We start from the raw sequence: 21,005 nt of genomic DNA on the forward strand, positions 1-21,005 counted from the left end.
AGGGGCCTCAAGTGTAATCCATGCTTGAGACCTGGTTTTATGAATTATAATTCTAATGTTGATGAGAGATAAATACGTTTATTCAGAAGTGCTTTATAGACAATCACGAGAACATGTTGTTCTCGTCTCATGGACAGCGAAGTCCAACCCACATTTATATATCTAAAAAAAAATTAACCCCTTTTTTCTCCCCAATTTTGTGATAGTTAGTCTGTCCCATCGCTGCAACTCCCGCACGGACTTGGGAGAGGCGAAGGTCGAGAGCCATGCGTCCTCCGAAACACAACCCAACCGAGCCGCACTGCTTCTTGACACAATGCACATCCAACCCAGAAGCCAGCCGTACAAATGTGTCGGAGGAAACACTGTACACCTAGCGACCTGGTCAGCGTGCACTGCGCCCGGCCCGCCACAGGAGTCGCTAGTGCGCGATGAGACAAGGATATCCCTGCCGGCCAAACCCTCCCTAACCTGGACGACGCTGGGCCAATTGTGCGTCGCCCCATGGACCTCCCGGTCGCAGCCGGCTGTGACAGAGCCTGGGCTCGAACCCAGAATCTCTGATGGCACCTGATGGCCTTAGACCACTGCGCCACCCGGGAGACGTCCAACCCACATTTTGATATAAAACACAGTGGTGAGTTCTGTAGCTAGCACCTGTAATAAACCTAAGTGCGCAATGATAAGTAGCATCCAGCAGTTTAAGTGTGGATGCCGTAGCATGCATATGGAGAATATCCCCATAATCTATAACAGACATAAAAGTAGCTTTCACAATTTGTCTTCTATTTGTAGAGGACAAACATGTCTTGTTTCTACACACTATACCCCATAACGACAAAGCAAAAACAGGTTTTTAGAAATAAAAAAATGAAATATCACATTTACATAAGTATTCAGACCCTTTACTCAGTACTTGGTTGAAGCACCTTTGACATAGATTACAGTCTTGAGTCTTCTTGGGTATGACGCTACAATCTTGGCACACCTGTATTTGGGGAGTTTCTCCCATTATTCTTTGCAGATCCTCTCAAGCTCTGTCAGGTTGGGTGGTGAGTGTCGCTTTCCAGCTATTTTTAGGTCTCTCCAGAGATGTTAGATTGGGTTGAAGTCTGGACTCTGGCTGGGTCACTCAAGGACATTCAAAGACTTGTCCTGAACCCACTCCTGTGTTGTCTTGGCTGTGTGCTTAGGGTTGTTGTCCTGTTGGAAGGTGAACCTTCGCCCCAGTCTGAGGTCCTGAGCACTCTGGAGCAGGTTTTCATTAAGGATCTCTCTGTACTTTGCTCTGTTCATCTTTCCCTCGATCCTGACTAGTCTCCCAGTTCTTGCCGTTGAAAAACATCCCCACAGCATGATGCTGCCACCACCATGCTTCATCGTAGGGATGGTGCCAGGTTTCCTCCAGACGTGACACTTGGTATTCATGCCAAAGTCTTCAATCTTGGTTTTATCAGACCAGAGAATCTTGTTTTTCATGGTCTGAGAGTCCTTTAGGTGCCTTTTGGCAAACTCTAAGCGGGCTTTCATGTGCCTTTTACTGAGGAGTGGCTTCTGTCTGGCCACTCTACCATAAAGGCCTGATTGGTGGAGTGCTGCAGAGATGGTTGTCCTTCTGGAAGGTTCTCCCATCTTCACAGAAGAACTCTGGAGCTCTGTCAGAGTGACCATGGGGTTCTTGGTCACCTCCCAGACCAAGGCTATTCTCCCTTGATTGCTCAGTTTGTCCGGGCGGCCAGCACTAGGAAGTCTTGGTGGTTCCAAACTTCTTCCATTTAAAAGTGATGGAGGCCACTGTGTTCTTAAGGACCTTCAATGCTGCAGAAATGTTTTGGTACCCTTCCCCACATCTGTGCTTCGACACAATCCTACGGACAATCCCCTCGACCTCATGGCTTGGTTTTTGCTGAACTGTCAATTACGGACCGTATATAGACGGGGGTGTCTTTCCAAATCATGTCCAATCAATTCAATTTTCCACAGGTGGAATCCAATCAAGTTGTAGAAACATCTCAAGGATGATCAGTGGAAACAGGATGCACCTGAGCTCAATTGTGAGTCTCATAGCAAAGGGTCTGAATACTTATGTAAATAAGGTATTTATGTTGTTTTAAAATATGTCTAAAAACCTGTTTTTCCTTCATCATTATGGGGTATGACACATTACTATGGCATAATCAAGCATGACCCAATACTATGGCAACACCAAGCATTAACCATTACTATGGCAACACCAAGCATGACGGATTACTATGGCAACACCAAGCATGACAGATTACTATGGCAACACCAAGCATGACAGATTACTATGGCAACACCAAGCATGACGGATTACTAGTGCTCTGGAAGAATCAGAACGCTTATATGGGGAAACAGGAGTGATAAATGTAGAGGAGATGTGATTAAGGGAGTGGGAACAGGTGTGGAGGGAAGGAGTGTGGCCTTTGGTAATTGGAGACAATTAGAGTCATGTATGTAGGGGTGCCATAACCCTTCACAACAGTAAGTGTTTAAGCTAATGGACCTATGTAATTAGTGCTGCACTCTCATGGAAGCAAATTGACATTATATTGTCAACATTGGCTTAACTACGTTTTTTTTTGTATCAATTACTATTCTAGTTCATAATGTACATATTCATATTCAGGTCTAAGTCTGTGTATAGGAAAATATTGTCTGTACATTTTTATGACATTGTTTGCGTTTGTTTCTAAACTCCGTTACCCACAACAGTCAGCAGCAGGCGATGTGAGTCTTTCAGGTGGCGCTTCTTGGGTGACGTATAATCTAGTGGACGGGACACATCTTCAACAACAACAACAACAACAAAGCTACCGATTCAACCCCTTCGGCAGCTTGCTAGCCAACATAAAACCGAAACATTGAAGTTCTTTTTAAACACAATCCTGTTAACGTATATACTAGTTAACTTAAAAGTAATTTGCTTGTTCAATTTGTTGAAATTGTTACTCAGCCTAGCACTAAGCTAGTCGCTAATGCAAACTAGCTAGCTAGCTGACAACCCCAACCATGAGCTCACTAAACTACTCCTCCCCTGCTAAAGAAGATAATGTGTGCTGGGCGGAGAAAGAAGCTCTGGGGCTGAACATTGTCGTGAAAGAGGAAGAGGAGGATATTACAGTAAAAGGAGAGGAAGAAGCTTTCAGAACGATAAAGGAGGAAGATCATGTTACAGTCAAAGAAAATAAAAAAACATTTGGAGTGGAAGAGGAGATAGAGGCTCTCACAGTGGAAGAGGGGGAGGTAGAAGATTTCAGAATAAAAAAGGAAGAGGAGGAGGATGTTATAGTGAAAGAAGAGGAAGAACCTTCTAGAGTGAAAGAGGAAGAGGAGGCGATCTCAATAAAACTGGAGGAGGAAGACGTTTTGGGAGTGAAAGAGGAGGTGGAGACGGATCAAGATCTGATTAACACCAGTAAGTATAGCTTATTTTGTCCTGCAGGTGTGCACAAAAAAGGAATAACTTGTGGGGGACTTTTATTTTGACATGAGGTAAGCAGAGAGGAAGTGTGTCTACAAAATACCCATGTTTCTAAAGTATGTTTAATAATATACTATGTATACAAAAGTATGTGGACACCCCTTCAAATTAGTGGATTCAGCTATTTCAGCCACACCTGTTGCTGACAGGTGAATAAAATCGAGCAAACCGCCATGCAATCTTCATAGACAAACATTGGGAGTAGAATGGCCTTATTGAAGAGCTCAGTGACTTTCAACATGGCACCGTCATAGGATGGCACCTTTCCAACAAGTCAGTTCGAAAAATGTCTGCCCTGCTAGAGCTTCCCTGGTCAACTGTAAGTGCTGTTATGTATTTGTATTTAATTGGGGATCCCCATTAACTGCTGCCCAGGCAGCGGCTACTCTTCCTGGGGTTTATTATGGATCCCCATTAGTTCCTGCCAAGGCAGCGGCTACTCTTCCTGGGGTTTATTATGGATCCCCATTAGTTCCTGCCAAGGCAGCAGCTACTCTTCCTGGGGTTTATTATGGATCCCCATTAGTTCCTGCCAAGGCAGCAGCTACTCTTCCTGGGGTTCATTATGGATCCCCATTAGTTCCTGCCAAGGCAGCAGCTACTCTTCCTGGGGTTTATTATGGATCCCCATTAGTTCCTTCCAAGGCAGCAGTTACTCTTCCTGGGGGTTATTATGGATCCCCATTAGTTCCTGCCAAGGCAGCAGCTACTCTTCCTGGGGTTTATTATGGATCCCCATTAGTTCCTGCCAAGGCAGCAGCTACTCTTCCTGGGGTTTATTATGGATCCCCATTAGTTCCTGCCAAGGCAGCGGCTACTCTTCCTGGGGTTTATTATGGATCCCCATTAGTTCCTGCCAAGGCAGCAGCTACTCTTCCTGGGGTTTATTATGGATCCCCATTAGTTCCTGCCAAGGCAGCAGCTACTCTTCCTGGGGTTTATTATGGATACCCATTAGTTCCTTCCAAGGCAGCAGTTACTCTTCCTGGGGGTTATTAGGGATCCCCATTAGTTCCTGCCAAGGCAGCAGCTACTCTTCCTGGGGTTTATTATGGATCCCCATTAGTTCCTGCCAAGGCAGCGGCTACTCTTCCTGGGGGTTATTAGGGATCCCCATTAGTTCCTTCCAAGGCAGCAGCTACTCTTCCTGGGGTTTATTATGGATACCCATTAGTTCCTTCCAAGGCAGCAGCTACTCTTCCTGGGGGTTATTAGGGATCCCCATTAGTTCCTGCCAAGGCAGCAGCTACTCTTCCTGGGGTTTATTATGGATATCCATTAGTTCCTTCCAAGGCAGCAGTTACTCTTCCTGGGGGTTATTAGGGATCCCCATTAGTTATACTATAAAGTATAGGGAGACACGTAGTCCTTTATTAGGTCCTTAATATTTCAGCTATAAGGTATAGGGAGACACGTAGTCCTTTATTAGGTCCTTAATATTTCAGCTATAAGGGAGACACGTAGTCCTTTATTAGGTCCTTAATATTTCAGCTATAAGGTATAGGGAGACACGTAGTCCTTTATTAGGTCATTAATATTTCAGCTATAAGGGAGACACGTAGTCCTTTATTAGGTCATTAATATTTCAGCTATAAGGGAGACACGTAGTCCTTTATTAGGTCCTTAATATTTCAGCTATAAGGTATAGGGAGACACGTAGTCCTTTATTAGGTCCTTAATATTTCAGCTATAAGGTATAGGGAGACACGTAGTCCTTTATTAGGTCCTTAATATTTCAGCTATAAGGTATAGGGAGACACGTAGTCCTTTATTAGGTCCTTAATATTTCAGCTATAAGGTATAGGGAGACACAGTCCTTTATTAGGTCCTTAATATTTCAGCTATAAGGTATAGGGAGACACGTAGTCCTTTATTAGGTCCTTAATATTTCAGCTATAAGGTATAGGGAGACAAGTCACCCTATTGGCTCCTGTGAGTCTCTCTGGATAAGAGCTAAATTACTAAAATGTTAGACTGTTCTGATTTGAAATCTCTCCACATTTTATGTCCTTTATTATTACAACTATTGTCTGATTTCGTGACATTTGGTTGAGATCTTGACTTTCAGTTTCTTTTGAAATGATGAAGAGGACAGAATCAAAACAACAAATTATCATTTGGATTTGGAATAAACAACCTAAAATACTGACCTCAGGTTATTGAGGGATCTAGTCTGGATTAAACCTCAGAGGAAGACAGTTTTATCATGTGCAGGTTTTATTCAGGTCCCTGTTTACTATTTACCTAAATACACTGTTTGTCCTTGGCAGGAGAGAGACCACACTGTCACTCTGACAGCAGGAAGAGTCCTTCAGGGGAACAAGACCTAGAGACGCCCAAACCAGTGAGACCACACCAGTGTTCCCACTGTGTAAAGAGTTTTAAGTGGTTATGTTACCTAAAAGAACATGAACGAATACACACAGGAGAAAAGCCTTTCCAATGTTCCCAGTGTGGAAAGAGTTTTACCCAATTAGGGAGCCTGAAAATACATGAGAGATCACACACAAGAGAGAAACCTTACCACTGTTCCCACTGTGAAAATACTTTTTTCTCATCAGGGGACTTGCTAAAGCATAAAAGAACACACTCTGCCGAGAGGCCCTACCAATGTTCCCAGTGTGGAAAAAGTTTTATCCAGTTAGGGAACCTGAAAAGGCATTTGAGAACACACACAGGGGAGAAGCCCTACCACTGCTCATACTGTGAAAAGATATTTACCCAGCTAGCGAACTTAAAAAGGCATGAGAGGACACACAAAGGTGAAAAACCTTTCCAATGTTCCCAGTGTGAAAAGAGTTTTAGAGAATTTGGGAGCATGAAAAGGCATGAGAGAATACATACAGGGGAGAAACCTTACCACTGCTCCCAATGTGAAATGAGATTTTCCTCATCATGGTGCCTAAAATCACACAAGAGGACACACTCAGGAGAGAAGCATTTCCAATGCTCTCAGTGTGTAAAGAGTTATACCCGGTTAGGGGACATGAAAAGACATGAGAGGACACACACAGAATGAGCTTCATCACCGCTCCCAGTGTTGCAAGAGTTTTATCTGGTTAGGGAGCCTGAAAAATACACTCTGGAGAGAAGCTTTACCACTGCTCTCGCTGTGGATTTAAACTTACCTGGTTAAAGCAACTGAAAGAGCATGTAAGTCCACACTTGAGAGAAACATTATCAATGCTCTCAGTGTGGAAAGAGATATGAAATCAAATTCTAAAAAGCAGACTCAAAAATAAATGTGTGTTTTTATTTCAACACATGACCTGAATATGGAGTATGTCAGAAAGAATGTAGATGCTCTGTGATTAAATTGCCCATTTTAAACTCACTCTCTTTGTGTGTCATTCCTGGAGCCCTACAGAGGGGTATACTACAACACGAGATAGAGGAGATAGATGGAGGGGGTAGAGGAGATGGAGGGGTAGAGGGGATATAGGAGATGGAGATAGATGGAGGGGGAAGAGGAGATGGAGATTTCCGGCTGGGATTTCCTTGTCCCATCGTGCTCTAGCGACTCCTTGTGGCGGGCCGGGCGCAGTGCACGCTGACTTCGGTCGGCAGCGGGATAGTGTTTCCTCCGACACGTTGGTGCGGCTGGCTTCCGGGTTAAAGCGAGCAGTGTGTCACGAAGCAGTGCGGTTTGGCAGGGTCGTGTTTCGGAGGACGCATGGCTCTCGACCTTCGCCTCGCTCCCGTCCGTACGGGAGTTGCAGCGATGAGACAAGACTGTAACTACCAACTGGATATCACAACATTTGCGACCAAAGGGGTAAAAGTTAAAAATAGAAAATAATTGTTGATGCCTGGCCAACTTGTAAATGATGTAGAACTGTAGAATGTAGAATGTAGGCATTCTAAATACATATGTAAGCCATCTTGCCTATGTGCAAACGCCCTCAATACTACATCTGCCTGATGTATCACACTTTGGGCAGACGTACACTGAGTGGACAAAACATTAAGGACACCTGCTCTTTCCATGACATAGACTGACCAGGTGAATCCAGGTGAAAGCTATGATCCCTTATTGATGTCACTTGTTAAATCCACTTAAATCGGGGTAGATGAAGGGGAGGAGACAGGTTAAAGAAGGATTTTTAAGCCTTGAGACAATTGAGACATGGATTGTGAATGTGTGCCATTGAAAGGGTTAATGGGCAAGGCAAAAGATTTAAGGGCCTATGAACAGGGTATGGTAGTAGGTGCCAAGCGCACCGGTTTGTGTCAAGAACTGCAACGCTGCTTGGTTTTTCCACGTTCAACAGTTTCTCATGTGTATCAAGAATGGTCCACCAACCAAAGGACATCCACCCAACTTGACACAACTGTGGGAAGCATTGGAGTCAACATGTGCCAGCACCCCTGTGGAATGCTTTTGACACCTTGTAAAGTTCATGCCCCGACGAATTGAGTCTGTTCTGAAGGGGGGGGGGGGGGGGGGATCCTTAATGTTTTGTACACTCCCAACTGGTAAAAAAATCAAATTAAAATAACATTAGCTGATCACCTGCAGTACCACCGTGGACCACAGGTTAGTACTCTACGTTATGCAACTAGGCTACAGTTCAATCCAAGGGAGAAGATAGGCATTTTTGACATCGTACTTTTACATAATGTTTTTTTTTTTTTTTTTTTATAAACAAGATGAAATGACATCATGTGATTGTTCTGGGGAAAAATACAAAGTTGGTTCAACCCTTTAGACTGGTGGAAATTGTCCTGTGTAGATTGGGCCAGATGGAAATGTTTCTAACAGAAGAAATATAATAAGCATATGCCCATGGTAGCAATTAAAAGACAACAATTTGGAGAACATGGGGAAATTATCAGACCAAAGGTGAGGACTCGACGCTTCACCTGACACAAGACTGAATCCAAACATTACAGTGGTGAGGACTCAACGCTTCACCTGACACAAGACTGAATCCAAACATTACAGTGGTGAGGACTCAACCCTTCACCTGACACAAGACTGAATCCAAACATTACAGTGGTGAGGACTCAACCCTTCACCTGACATAAGACTGAATCCAAACATTACAGTGGTGAGGACTCAACCCTTCACCTGACATAAGACTGAATCCAAACATTACAGTGGTGAGGACTCAACCCTTCACCTGACACAAGACTGAATCCAAACATTACAGTGGTGAGGACTCAACCCTTCACCTGACACAAGACTGAATCCAAACATTACAGTGGTGAGGACTCAACGCTTCACCTGACACAAGACTGAATCCAAACATTACAGTGGTGAGGGACTCAACCCTTTACCTGACACAAGACTGAATCCAAACATTACAGTGGTGAGGACTCAACCCTTCACCTGACACAAGACTGAATCCAAACATTACAGTGGTGAGGACTCAACCCTTCACCTGACACAAGACTGAATCCAAACATTACAGTGGTGAGGACTCAACCCTTCACCTGACACAAGACTGAATCCAAACATTACAGTGGTGAGGACTCAACGCTTCACCTGACATAAGACTGAATCCAAACATTACAGTGGTGAGGACTCAACGCTTCACCTGACACAAGACTGAATCCAAACATTACAGTGGTGAGGACTCAACGCTTCACCTGACACAAGACTGAATCCAAACATTACAGTGGTGAGGACTCAACCCTTCACCTGACACAAGACTGAATCCAAACATTACAGTGGTGAGGACTCAACGCTTCACCTGACACAAGACTGAATCCAAACATTACAGTGGTGAGGACTCACCCTTCACCTGACATAAGACTGAATCCAAACATACAGTGGTGAGGACTCAACGCTTCACCTGACACAAGACTGAATCCAAACATTACAGTGGTGAGGAATCAACACTGGTGATTTCGTGTGCCTTTTACATTTACTGTAGTTTTTGCAGCATTTGTCAATAACAACATCTGAAAATACTGTGGATACCCGTCAGTAACATAAGAATATTCATGAACATTTTGGGGTAGGTGCAATGTTAAAAAAAATAGACTGCAAGGGTTTGAGTGAGAGGTCTACCTGGTGCCTCCAAGTGGCCACACACCTCTCTGTGCACAGTTCCTAAGTCATTCTATTGCACTTTTATGACTCAAGGAAAGAGCCTTCAACTATGAAGTGCTTTTTGGAGCTCTCCTAGTTGTGCTGTTGAGGAACTGAAGGGAGTACACTTGTAGTTTTCTGTTTGGAACACAGCCCTACGTCCCCAGAAACACACAATATCTGTTGTTTACGCAATCCCAACAAAAATTCCATTATGAAATCGTAATCAGGTAGGCCACTATTGACAACTTATTCTATTGCCAACATGACCAGCTAATATATAAAATATGGTCTTACAGTGTTAGGGCTTTGCTTTACAGCATGCCTCTTGATTTACAGCATTCCCCTCACTCAGAAAACACATCAAATGCAAATGTTTACGGGAGGGATCATGTAGAGTTTTCATTCAGGTCTTTCTGTCTAAACAAACACTGTTTGTCTTTGGCAGGAGAAAGATCAGACTCAGTGAAACCCCAGCCAGAGACATCCAAACCAGCTAGACGAAACCACTACTCCCAGTGTGAAAAGAGTTTAACCATTAAGGGGGGCCTGAAATCACATAAGAGAATAAACACAGGAGAGAAGACTTTCCAATGTTCCCAGGAAATAATTATGGAGTTATGGAGCCTGAAAACACATGAGATGACACACACAGGAGAGAAGCCTTGAAAGAATCCACACAGCAGAGAAAAATATCTTTCTCCCAAAATATATTTACCCAGTCAGGGAACCTGAAATATCACTAGGGAAGAGTGTGGAAAGAGATTTTGCATATCACATACAGTGTCCTCAAAGTATTCACACCCCTTGACTTTTTCCACATTTTGTTGTGTTACAAAGTGGCATAAAAAGGGATTTAATTGTTTAATTGTTGTTTTTTCAATAAAATACATTTCTTGATTAGATAAGTATTCAACCCCCTTAATCAATAAATGTTAGAATCACCTTTGGCAGTGATTACAGCTTTCAGTTTTTCTGGGTAAGTATCTAAGAGCTTTGCAAACCTGGATTGTACATTATTTGCCCATTATTTTTTTATTTATTATTCAAGCTCTGTCAAGTCTTGCCATAGATTTTCAGGCCGATTTAAGTTTAAACTGTAACTAGGCCACTCAGGAACATTCAATGTTGTCTTGGTAAGTAACTCCAGTGTATATTTGGCTGTTATTATCCTGCTGAAAGGTGGATTTGGCTCCCAGTGTCTGCTGGAAAGCAGACTGAACCAGGTTTTCCTCTGGGATTTTGCCTGTGCTTAGCTCTATTTCTTTTCTTTTGTATCCTAAAAAACTCCCTAGTCCTTGCCGATAACAAGCATACCCATAACATGATACAGCCACCACAATACTTGAAAATATGGAGAGTGGTACTCAGTGATGTGTTGTATTGGATTTGCCACAAACATAATGCTTCTTATTCAGGACAAAATGTTAATTTATTTTCCTTTTTTTTGTTGCAGTATTACTTTAGTGCCTTATTGCAAACAGGATGCATGTTTTGGAATATTTGTATTCTGTACAAGCTTCCTTCTTTTCACTCTGTCATTTAGGTTAGTATTGTGAGTAACTACAATGTTGTTGATCCATCCTCTGTTTTCTCCTATCACAGCCATTAAACTCTAACTGTTTTAAAGTCACCATTGGCCTCATGGTGAAATCCCTGAGTGGTTTCCTTTCTCTCTGGCAGTTGAGTTAGGAAGGACGTCTGTATCTTTGTGGTGACTGGGTGTATTAATACACTCTACAAAATATAATTAACAACTTCACAAGGCTCAAAGGTATATTCAATGTCTGCTTTTTAATATTTACCCAACTACCAGTAGGTGCCCTTCTATGCGAGGCATTGGAAAACCTCCCTGGTCTTTGTGGTTGAATCTGTGTTTGAAATTCGATGCTCGACTGAGGGACCTTACAGATAATTGTATGTGTGGGGTACAGAGATGAGGTAGCCATTCAAAAATCATGTTAAACACTATTATTGTACACGGAGTCCATGCAACTTATTATCTAACTAGTTACTCCTGAACTTATTTAGGCTTGCCATAACAAAGGGTTTGAATACTTATGGACTCAAGACATTTCTGCTCTTCATAATTTATTAATTCGTAAACATTTAAAAAAACATAATTCCACTTTGACATTCTGGGTTATTGTGTGTAGTTCAATGACACAAAATCTACATTTAATTCATTTTCAATTCAGGCTGTAACACAACAAAACGTGGAAAAAGTCAATGGGTGTGAATACTTTTGGAATGCACTGTAAACTTGAATTAACACACACACAGTGCTCCAACACTTGTCTATTTTTGACTGAGAATGTATTTTTGTTTGAAATGAAATTGTACAAGGTGTACTCAAAGATACATTTGTAACTTAAAATATGAATTTAATATGGATGTCAGTTTGAATATGGAGTACGTCAGTTTGAATATGGAGTAGGTCAGTTTGAATATGGAGGACGTCAGTTTGAATATGGAGGACGTCAGTTTGAATATGGAGTACGTCAGTTTGAATATGGAGGACGTCAGTTTGAATATGGAGGACGTCAGTTTGAATATGGAGGACCTCAGTTTGAATATGGAGTACGTCAGTTTGAATATGAAGTACGTCAGTTTGAATATGGAGGACGTCAGTTTGAATATGGAGTATGTCACTTTCAATATATACGCTCTGTGATTAAATGATAATTTTCAAACTCTGGCTTTGTAAATTTTCTCTGTGTGTGTGTGTGTGTGTGTGTGTGTGTGTGTGTGTGTGTGTGTGTGTGTGTGGGTGGTGTGTGTGTGCGTGTATTAATGGTTTGTTCCTCCAGCACTACAGATAATCAAGAGTGTGTGTTAATGGTTTGTTCCTCCAGCACAACAGATAATCAAGAGCGTTCTGCATCTGATGCCTCTTCCTCTATTGTTTCCATTTGGATCTCATAATATAATAATATAATAAAGACTCTTTTATCTAAAGTGACTTCCGGTCATGTGTGAATACATTTGACATATTGGGAATGGGACCCACTGTCCTGGCGTTGGAAGTGCCATGCTCTATCAGCTGAGCTACAGAGGACCACAGAGTGTGGCTTTAAAGGGACAACATCAAATTAAATGTTATTGGTCACATACACATGGTTAGCAGATGTTAATGCGAGTGTAGAGGAAATGCTTGTGCTTCTAGTTCCGACAGCGGCAGCAATATCAAACAAGTAATCTAACAGTTCCACAACAACTACCTAATACACACATGGTTTCCACAACAACTACCTAATACACACATGGTTTCCACAACAACTACCTAATACACACATGGTTTCCACAACAACTACCTAATACACACATGGTTTCATGTAGAGGTGAAAAAAAGACAGATCAATATTGTCCAATTCCATATTCAAATGAGTATGCTACTAAGCAGGATCAATAAGTTATCCAGCTGACTTTAATAAAGAACCAGAAGTTACTATTGAATTTCTGATTTATAAAAAAAAAAACAATACTAAACTTAGATATGCGTTTTTGGTTGTTTTGGTTATTCAGTTAGAGACCATGGAAATTTCAAGTTTATTTTGAAAAATATATTAAAACATATCCCCATAATAATTAGGCAAGTTAGCTAATTATCTCATTGATCTTGCTTTGTTGAATCCCTTTCAGGTCTAAATCTGCATAGAGGAAAGTATTACCAATTCAGAACAAATTCTTATTTACAATTACTGCTGGCTAACTCATTGATTCTGCTTTGTTGTACCCCTCAGGTCTAAATATGTCTAGTGGAAAGCATATCTGTAAGAAGTAAGAGAACACATGTCATCTGGTTGTTTTGAAATGACTTCTTATGACATTATTTGCCGGAATAAACAATGTAGTGAATATTTTCTTAAACTGCGTTACTCACTCCAGTCAGCAGAGGGCGATGGGTGTATTTCAAGTGATGCTTCTTGCGTGACGTATAACCTAGTGGACCGGGCGCTTACTTTTCAAAAAACAACAACATGGCTACTGATTCAACAACCTCCGTAGCTTACCAGCAAACATAAAACCAAAACATTGGAGCTCTTTGGACCATTATATAGGTATTAACCTCAGCGTTTTAAACACACTGTCTGCGTATAAAGCTGATTCATTTCATATTGACGTTGTTAGTCAGCTCTGGTTAAGATAGCCGAGCACTATAGGCTAATCGCAGTTCTGCCCCTGAGCAAGACAGTTAACCCACTGTTCCCCGGGCGCAGAAGACACATTTCAGTTGAAGTCATTCAGTTGTACAACTGACTAGGTATCCCCCGTTCCCTTTCCCTAATGCTTATTAGCTAGCTAACATCCCAGACCATGAGCTCAATAAGCTACTTCCCCCCTGCTAAAGAAGAGGTCTGCTGGCCCGAGAAAGAAGCTCTGGGACTGAACATTGTCGTGAAAGAGGAAGAGGAGGATATCACAGTGAAGGAGGAGGAGGAGATGACTGTCAAAAAAGAAGATAAAGAAGCTTTTGGAATGAAAGAAGAAGAGGAGGAGAAAGCTATGACATTGAAAGAGGAAGATGATGTTACAGTGAAAGAAGAGGAAGAAGCTTTCAGGGTGAAAGAGGAAGAGGCTGTTTCAGTGAAAGAAGAGGAGGAGAAAGCTATCACATTGAAAGAAGAGGAGGAGAAAGCTATCACATTGAATGAAGAAGAGGAGAAAGCTATCACATTGAATGAAGAAGAGGAGAAAGCTATCACATTGAATGAAGAAGAGGAGAAAGCTATCACATTGAATGAAGAAGAGGAGAAAGCTATCACATGGAATGAAGAAGAGGAGAAAGATACCACATTGAATGAAGAAGATGATGTTATAGTGAAAGAAGAGGACGGAGCTTTCAGGGTGGAAGAGGATGTTTTAGTGAAAGAGGAGGAGGAGGAAGCTTTGAGAGTGGAAGAGAAGGAGGAGACTGGAGATCTGATGAACACCAGTGAGTACTGTCTTAAAAACAGGGGCACAAATTCTGCAGCTGTGTGGTTTTAGAGGGGTATTCTACTGAAGTTATACACTTTAATAATTTTATTCTGTAGGCATTGTTAAAGCTAGAAAGACTGGGGGCAACCTAGCCCTATAATGAACTAAAGCAGTCTGTTACTCCTTACAGTCCAAGGACATGTTCTGTTATCCAGGCAAATTGGCTCTGGAAGCCAAAAAGAACCAAATACTCAATTGAAACGTGAATCGATTCTCAATTGCGGTACGGTTCTAGAAACACAAGTCTCTCGACTTTCATATCATCACATCAAAAATAATTTCACAAATGTGAAATACACACTTACTGTTTTAACCGGTTACGTTTGTGGCTTCAGTCTTCCCGTTTACACACTGGTGTTCGGAGATGCATATAGCTAACTAGAGCATGTAGTCCACGCTGTCTTCCGTCTGTTTTCTGTAAACACGCTGCTGTAACATGATATGATATGGCCGTGTGGGAACACAAACCCTATAAAGGTGTGTTTCTATTGAACCTTTTAGTTGTTTTTAATTTATTATTTCTTGCTGATATGAAAGATATGGTCCTTATTTCTACCAAAACCAATGTGTGTTAGTGTGAGCATCAGGGCTCTTAACAAAACTCAATTACTCTTATGTGTAATGTAATGGAACTGAGTCATGATCAAATGGCTCTTATGTGTAATGTAATGGAACTGAGTCATGATCAAATGGCTCTTATGTGTAATGTAATGGAACTGAGTCATGATCAAATTACTCTTATCTGCAATCTATTGGAACTGAGTCATGATCCAGAGCTAGGGGCAATTCACAAACATTAACAATGGATCTAATTCTCCTATTTAGGATATATTTTTCACATTTAAGCCAAAACATCTCTGAATATCTATTTTTGTAGTGCTTTGTTCAGTCTCAAAACTCAACATCCCATGAAAACATTATTATTATTTTTAAAACAAACATGATTTGAAGCTCTATATTATTTGTTTTTAAAACATCTATGGTGTTGTTAGGTCCTTAATATTGAGTTAGGCCTATAAGGTAAGACAGACTGAGTCAATAGAAATATGGAACTTTGAGGGTTTATGAAATAGCCTCTCTAGTAATTTAATAGGTCGTTATCAATAAAACGTCACAATATGGTGCCGAGTGTTCAATTTGGCTGCTGGGAGGTAAGGAGACCTCAGCTCCACTAAAACCCTTGACAACTACGTGCCGTATTCAGGGGATTGGTAAATAAATGTTATAACTATTTGGTTTTAATATCATCACCTCTTAAGCGCCTAGTCAGAACTACACATTTCTGATTATTCCACATGTATCTCTATCAGAGTTAAACAGCAGTAACGGCATGCTTTTCATGATCAGTAAACATCAATGGATCATGTATTTTCAGATATGTGAGGGTAGCCAGATCCATTAGCTAAGCAAACAACGTGTCATTTAGCTTGCTTCATCAGAGATTAGGCTTTTGGAAAGAGTTTGACATCGGCAAGTCCTCCTGGTAAAGTTGTCAGTCGGACCAACTGTCATCACCACTATAGATGGCAAGCAAATATAGCCATCTAGTTTATCCCCTGAAAGTTAGCTAGTTAACTAGCCATATTGACGTAAGCTGTTATTAGCTTGTTAACTAGCCATAATGACATAATCTGTTATTAGCTAGCTAGCTATCCATATTGACATGATCTGTTATTAGCTTAGGTAGCCAATTTGACGTGGTCAATAAATCTATTTAGCCTTTCATGTTTTGTCAGCAGCCATTGCGATTAAACACTATTAAGATACAGTATATAGTTTAAACAGATTTTTATGTGGATTTTTTTTAATGCTAATTCGTTTTCCGCTGGGCTGTGGAAATTGACTCAGGAGTGTTTTTAAAAACAATGCTGAAAAGGGGCTAATGTTAGCTAATTTCGCTAGGTAGGCCTACGTGTGTTGGAGAAAAAAGTACCATAGGTCTACTCGCCACTATTTCTAGCCAACTGTACAAAGTTTCCTCATATACATTTTTACATTTTAGGAGATACTATTATCCAGAGCAACCTAATCTAAAGTTTGTAAATCTAGATTTATAATTAATCAGAGATGTGTTGCACCACTTAATTTTAAACCTGGATTAGTTCATGTAAGGTTAAATCACTAAACTATGGTTAGTGACACGTGTCAATGGATTCACCATAGCAACATGTTCTAATTCTTTTTCCCTGGAAACAAACCAGCATGGGTCATTGCTAGCTTACTAGATAGTTAGCAAAGTGAGTTTTAGCTGGCTAGTTAGCTGGCTAGTTGAATTGTATCATGTGGAGGTTTCATTCAGCTCTCTTTTTAACCAAATACTATGTTTGTCTTTGACAGAAGAGAGACCAGACTCTCACAGTGGGAAGAGTCCTTCAGAAGAAGCAGCCACAAAGACATCCAAACCAGTAAGACCACACCACTGCTCCCAGTGTGGAAAGAGATTTATCAGGTCAGGGCACCTGATAGAACATAAGAAAACACACACAGGAGAGAACCTTTTCTACTGCTCCCAGTGTGGAAAGGGTTTTAGACACTCAGGCCATCTAAAAGTGCATGCAAGAACACACACTGGAGAGATGCCATATCAATGCTCCCAGTGCGATTTTTTCTTTTACTCATCAGGGGTCCTTAAATCACATGAGAGAACACACTTAGGAGAAAGGCCTTTCCAATGCTCTCAGTGTGGAAAGAGATTTACCCGGTCAGGGAATCTGAATATGCATTTGAGAACACACACAGGGGAGAAGCCTTTCCACTGCTCCCTGTGTGGAAAGAGTTTTACCTGGTTAGGGAACTTGAAAATGCATGAGAGAATACACACAGGAGAGAAGCCTTTCCACTGCTCCCTGTGTGGGAACAGTTTTACCTATTTAGTGACACTAAAAAAGCATGAGTTGACACACACAGGAGAGAAGCCTTTCCAATGCTCCCAATGTGGAAAGAGTTTTACCCAGTTAGTGAACCTGAAAAGGCATGAAGGAACACACACCGGAGAGAAGCCTTTCCACTGCTCCTTGTGCGGTAAGCGTTTTACCCAGTTAGTGAACCTGAAAAGGCATGAAAGAACACACACTGGAGAGAAGCCATATCAATGCTCCCAGTGTGGAAATACATTTTTCTCATCACGGGACCTGAAATCACATGAGAAAACACACTTAGCAGAAAGGGCTTTCCAATGTTCTCAGTGTGGAAAGAGTTTTACCCGGTTAGGGAACCTGAATAGGCATTTGAGAACACACACAGGGGAGAAGCCTTACCACTGCTTAGACTGTGGAAAGAGCTTTACCCAGCAAGGGGACCTGAAATCACATGAGCGTACACACACAGGAGATAAGCCTTTCCCATGCTCCCAGTGTGGAAAAAGTTTTGCCTGCTTAGGGAACTTGAAAATGCATGAGAGAATACACACAGGAGAGAAGCCTTTCCACTGCTCCCTGTGTGGGAAGAGTTTTACCTATTTAGGGACACTGAAAAAGCATGAGATGACACACACAGGAGAGAAGCCTTTCCAATGCTCCCAATGTGGAAAGAGTTTTACCCAGTTAGTGAACCTGAAAAGGCATGAAGGAACACACACAGGATAGAAGCCTTTCCAATGTTCTCATTGTGGAAAGACATTTTCCCAGTCAGAGGACCTGCAATCACATGAGAGAATAGAGAGGCTGTGTTTTGACATACAGTACCAGTCAAAAGTTTGGACACACCTACTCATTCAAGGATTTTCTTTATTTTTACTGGCAGAGCTTGAGAGGATCTGCTGTGAAGAATAGGAGAAACTCCCCAAATACAGGAGTGCCCAACTTGTAGCGTCACACACAAGAAGACTTGAGGCTGTAATCGCTGCCAAATGGACTTCAACAAAGTACTGAGTAAAGGGTCTGAATACTTATGTAAATGTCATATTTTTTTGTGTGTGTAGATTGATGAGGGAAAAAGCTGGTTGAGAGAATGCCAAGAGTGTGCAAAGCTGTCATCAAGGCAAAGCGTGGCTACTTTGAAGAATCTCAAATATAAAATATATTTTGATTTGTTTAACACTTTTTTGGTGACTACATGATTCCATATGTGTTATTTCATAGTTTTGATGTCTTCACTATTATTCTACAATGTAGAAAATAGTAAAAATAAAGAAAAACCCTTGAGTAGGGTTTGAATGAGTAGGTGTGTCCACACTTTTGACTGGTACTGTATACAGTTGAAGTCAGAAGTTTACATACACTTAGGTTGTAGTCATTAAAACTCATTTTTCAACCACTCCACAAATTTCTTAACAAACTATAGTTTTGGAAAGTCGGTTAGGACATCTACTTTGTGCATGACAAAAGTAATTTTTCCAACAATTGTTTACAGATAGATTATTTCACTTATAGTCAGAAGTTTACATACACTAAGTTGACTGTGCCTTTAAACAGCTTGGAAAATTTCAGAAAATGATGTCATGGCTTTAGAAGCTTCTGATAGGCTAGTTGACATCATTTGAGTCAATTGGAGGTGTACCTGTGGATGTATTTCAAGGTCTACCTTCAAACTCAGTGCCTCTAAGCTTGACATCATGAGAAAATCTCAGAAAAAAAATTGTAGACCTCCACAAGTCTGGTTCATCCTTGGGAGCAATTTCCAAATGCCTGAAGGTACCACGTTCATCTGCACAAACAATAGTACGCAAGTATAAACACCATGGGACCATGCAGCCGTCATACCGCTCAGGAAGGAGACACGTTCTGTCTCCTAGAGATGAATGTACTTTGTTGCGAAAAATGCAAATCAATCCCAGAACAACAGCAAAGGACCTTGTGAAGATGCTGGAGGAAACAGGTACAAAAGTATCTATATCCACAGGAAAACGAGTCCTATATCGAAATAACCTGAAAGGTCGCTCAGCAAGGAAGAAGCCACTGCTCCAAAACCGCCATAAAAAAAGTCAGACTACGGTTTGCAATTGCACATGGGGACAAAGATCGTACTTTTTGGAGAAATGTCCTCTGGTCTGATGAAACAAAAATAGAACTGTTTGGCCCTAATGACCAACGTTATGTTTGGAGGAAAAAGGGGGAGGCTTGCAAGCCGAAGAACAATATCCCAACCATGAAGCACGGGGGTGGCAGCATCATGTTGTGGGGGTGCTTTGCTGCAGGAAGGACTGGTGCACTTCACAAAGTAGATGGCATCATGAGGAAAGAAAATGATGTGGATATATTGAAGCAACATCTCAAGACATCAGTCAGGAAGTTAAAGCTTGGTTGCAAATGGGTTTTCCAAATGGACAATGACCCTAAGCATACTTCCAAAGTTGTGGCAATTTCGTCCCACCTAGCCCAGAGAGGTTCAGGACAACAAAGTCAAGGTATTGGAGAGGCCTTCACAAAGCCCTGACCTCAATCCTATAGAAAATGGTGGGCAGAACTGAAAAAGCGTGTGCGATCAAGGAAGCCTACAAACCTGACCCAGTTACACCAGCTCTGTCAGGAGGAATGGGCCAAAATTCACCCAACTTATTGTGGGAAGCTTGTGGAAGGCTACTCGAAACGTTTGACCCAAGTTAAACAATTTAAAGGCAATGCTACCAAATACTAATTGAGTGTATGTAAACTTCTGACCCACTGGGAATGTGATGAAATAAATTAAAGCTGAAATAAATCATTCTCTCTACTATTATTCTGGCATTTCACATTCTTAAAATAAAGTGTTGATCCTAACTTACCTAAGACAGGGAAGTTTTACTAGGATTAAATGTCAGGAATTGTGAAAAACTGAGTTTAAATGTATTTGGCTAAGGTGTATGTAAACTTCCAACTTACATTTACATTACATTTAAGTCATTTAGCAGACGCTCTTATCCAGAGCGACTTACAAAATGGTGCATTCACCTTATGATATCCAGTGGAACAACCACTTTACAATAGTGCATCTAAATATTTTAAGGGGGGGGGGGGGGATTAGAAGGATTACTTTATCCTATCCTAGGTATTCCTTAAAGAGGTGGGGTTTCAGGTGTCTCCGGAAGGTGGTGATTGACTCCGCTGTCCTGGCGTCGTGAGGGAGCTTGTTCCACCATTGGGGTGCCAGAGCAGCGAACAGTTTTGACTGGGCTGAGCGGGAACTGTGCTTCCTCAGAGGTAGGGGGGCCAGCAGGCCAGAGGTGGATGAACGCAGTGCCCTTGTTTGGTTTCAACTTCAACTGTATATTTGATATTTTTTACTAAGAATTTGTGTTTTTGCTTTATGACGTATTAACTCAATTTGTATGTATGAAAGCTTACTGAAAAATATGCCTACAATTTGTTGTTTTTTCTTCTCAAGACATTATTTTAATTATGAGGTTTGATTGATTGTGTTCATGTATTAACCCTTAGATGTTCATTGTAGGATTTGGATATTGGTATTTCAAAATGTAAATACTTTTTTCCAGATGAATAAAATGCATTTCTTGATTCTACCCTTGTGCATTTCTTGATTTTAACCATGAAAACTCTTGAATTCAGTTGC

At 41.3% G+C, this 21,005-nt stretch overlaps 2 protein-coding genes across 2 annotated transcripts; both read left to right on the forward strand.

The window, feature by feature from the left end:
- The first annotated feature begins 2,658 nt into the window (after window positions 1-2,658).
- On the forward strand, window positions 2,659-6,848 carry LOC123725390 (uncharacterized). Its single transcript, XM_045690598.2, has 2 exons — window positions 2,659-3,436; window positions 5,773-6,848. Exons 1-2 carry the CDS (start codon window positions 3,031-3,033, stop codon window positions 6,519-6,521), a joined length of 1,155 nt encoding a protein of 384 aa, XP_045546554.1. The 5' UTR covers window positions 2,659-3,030; the 3' UTR covers window positions 6,522-6,848.
- A 6,673-nt stretch (window positions 6,849-13,521) lies between these two features.
- On the forward strand, window positions 13,522-20,450 carry LOC106564084 (uncharacterized). The gene is made up of 2 exons (XM_082958531.1): window positions 13,522-14,475; window positions 16,857-20,450. Exons 1-2 carry the CDS (start codon window positions 13,857-13,859, stop codon window positions 18,101-18,103), a joined length of 1,866 nt encoding a protein of 621 aa, XP_082814657.1. The 5' UTR covers window positions 13,522-13,856; the 3' UTR covers window positions 18,104-20,450.
- Window positions 20,451-21,005: the final 555 nt, after the last annotated feature.

Source organism: Salmo salar, chromosome 12 (assembly GCF_965601325.2).
Source record: "Salmo salar chromosome 12, fSalSal1, whole genome shotgun sequence".
Taxonomy (NCBI): Eukaryota; Metazoa; Chordata; class Actinopteri; order Salmoniformes; family Salmonidae; genus Salmo; species Salmo salar.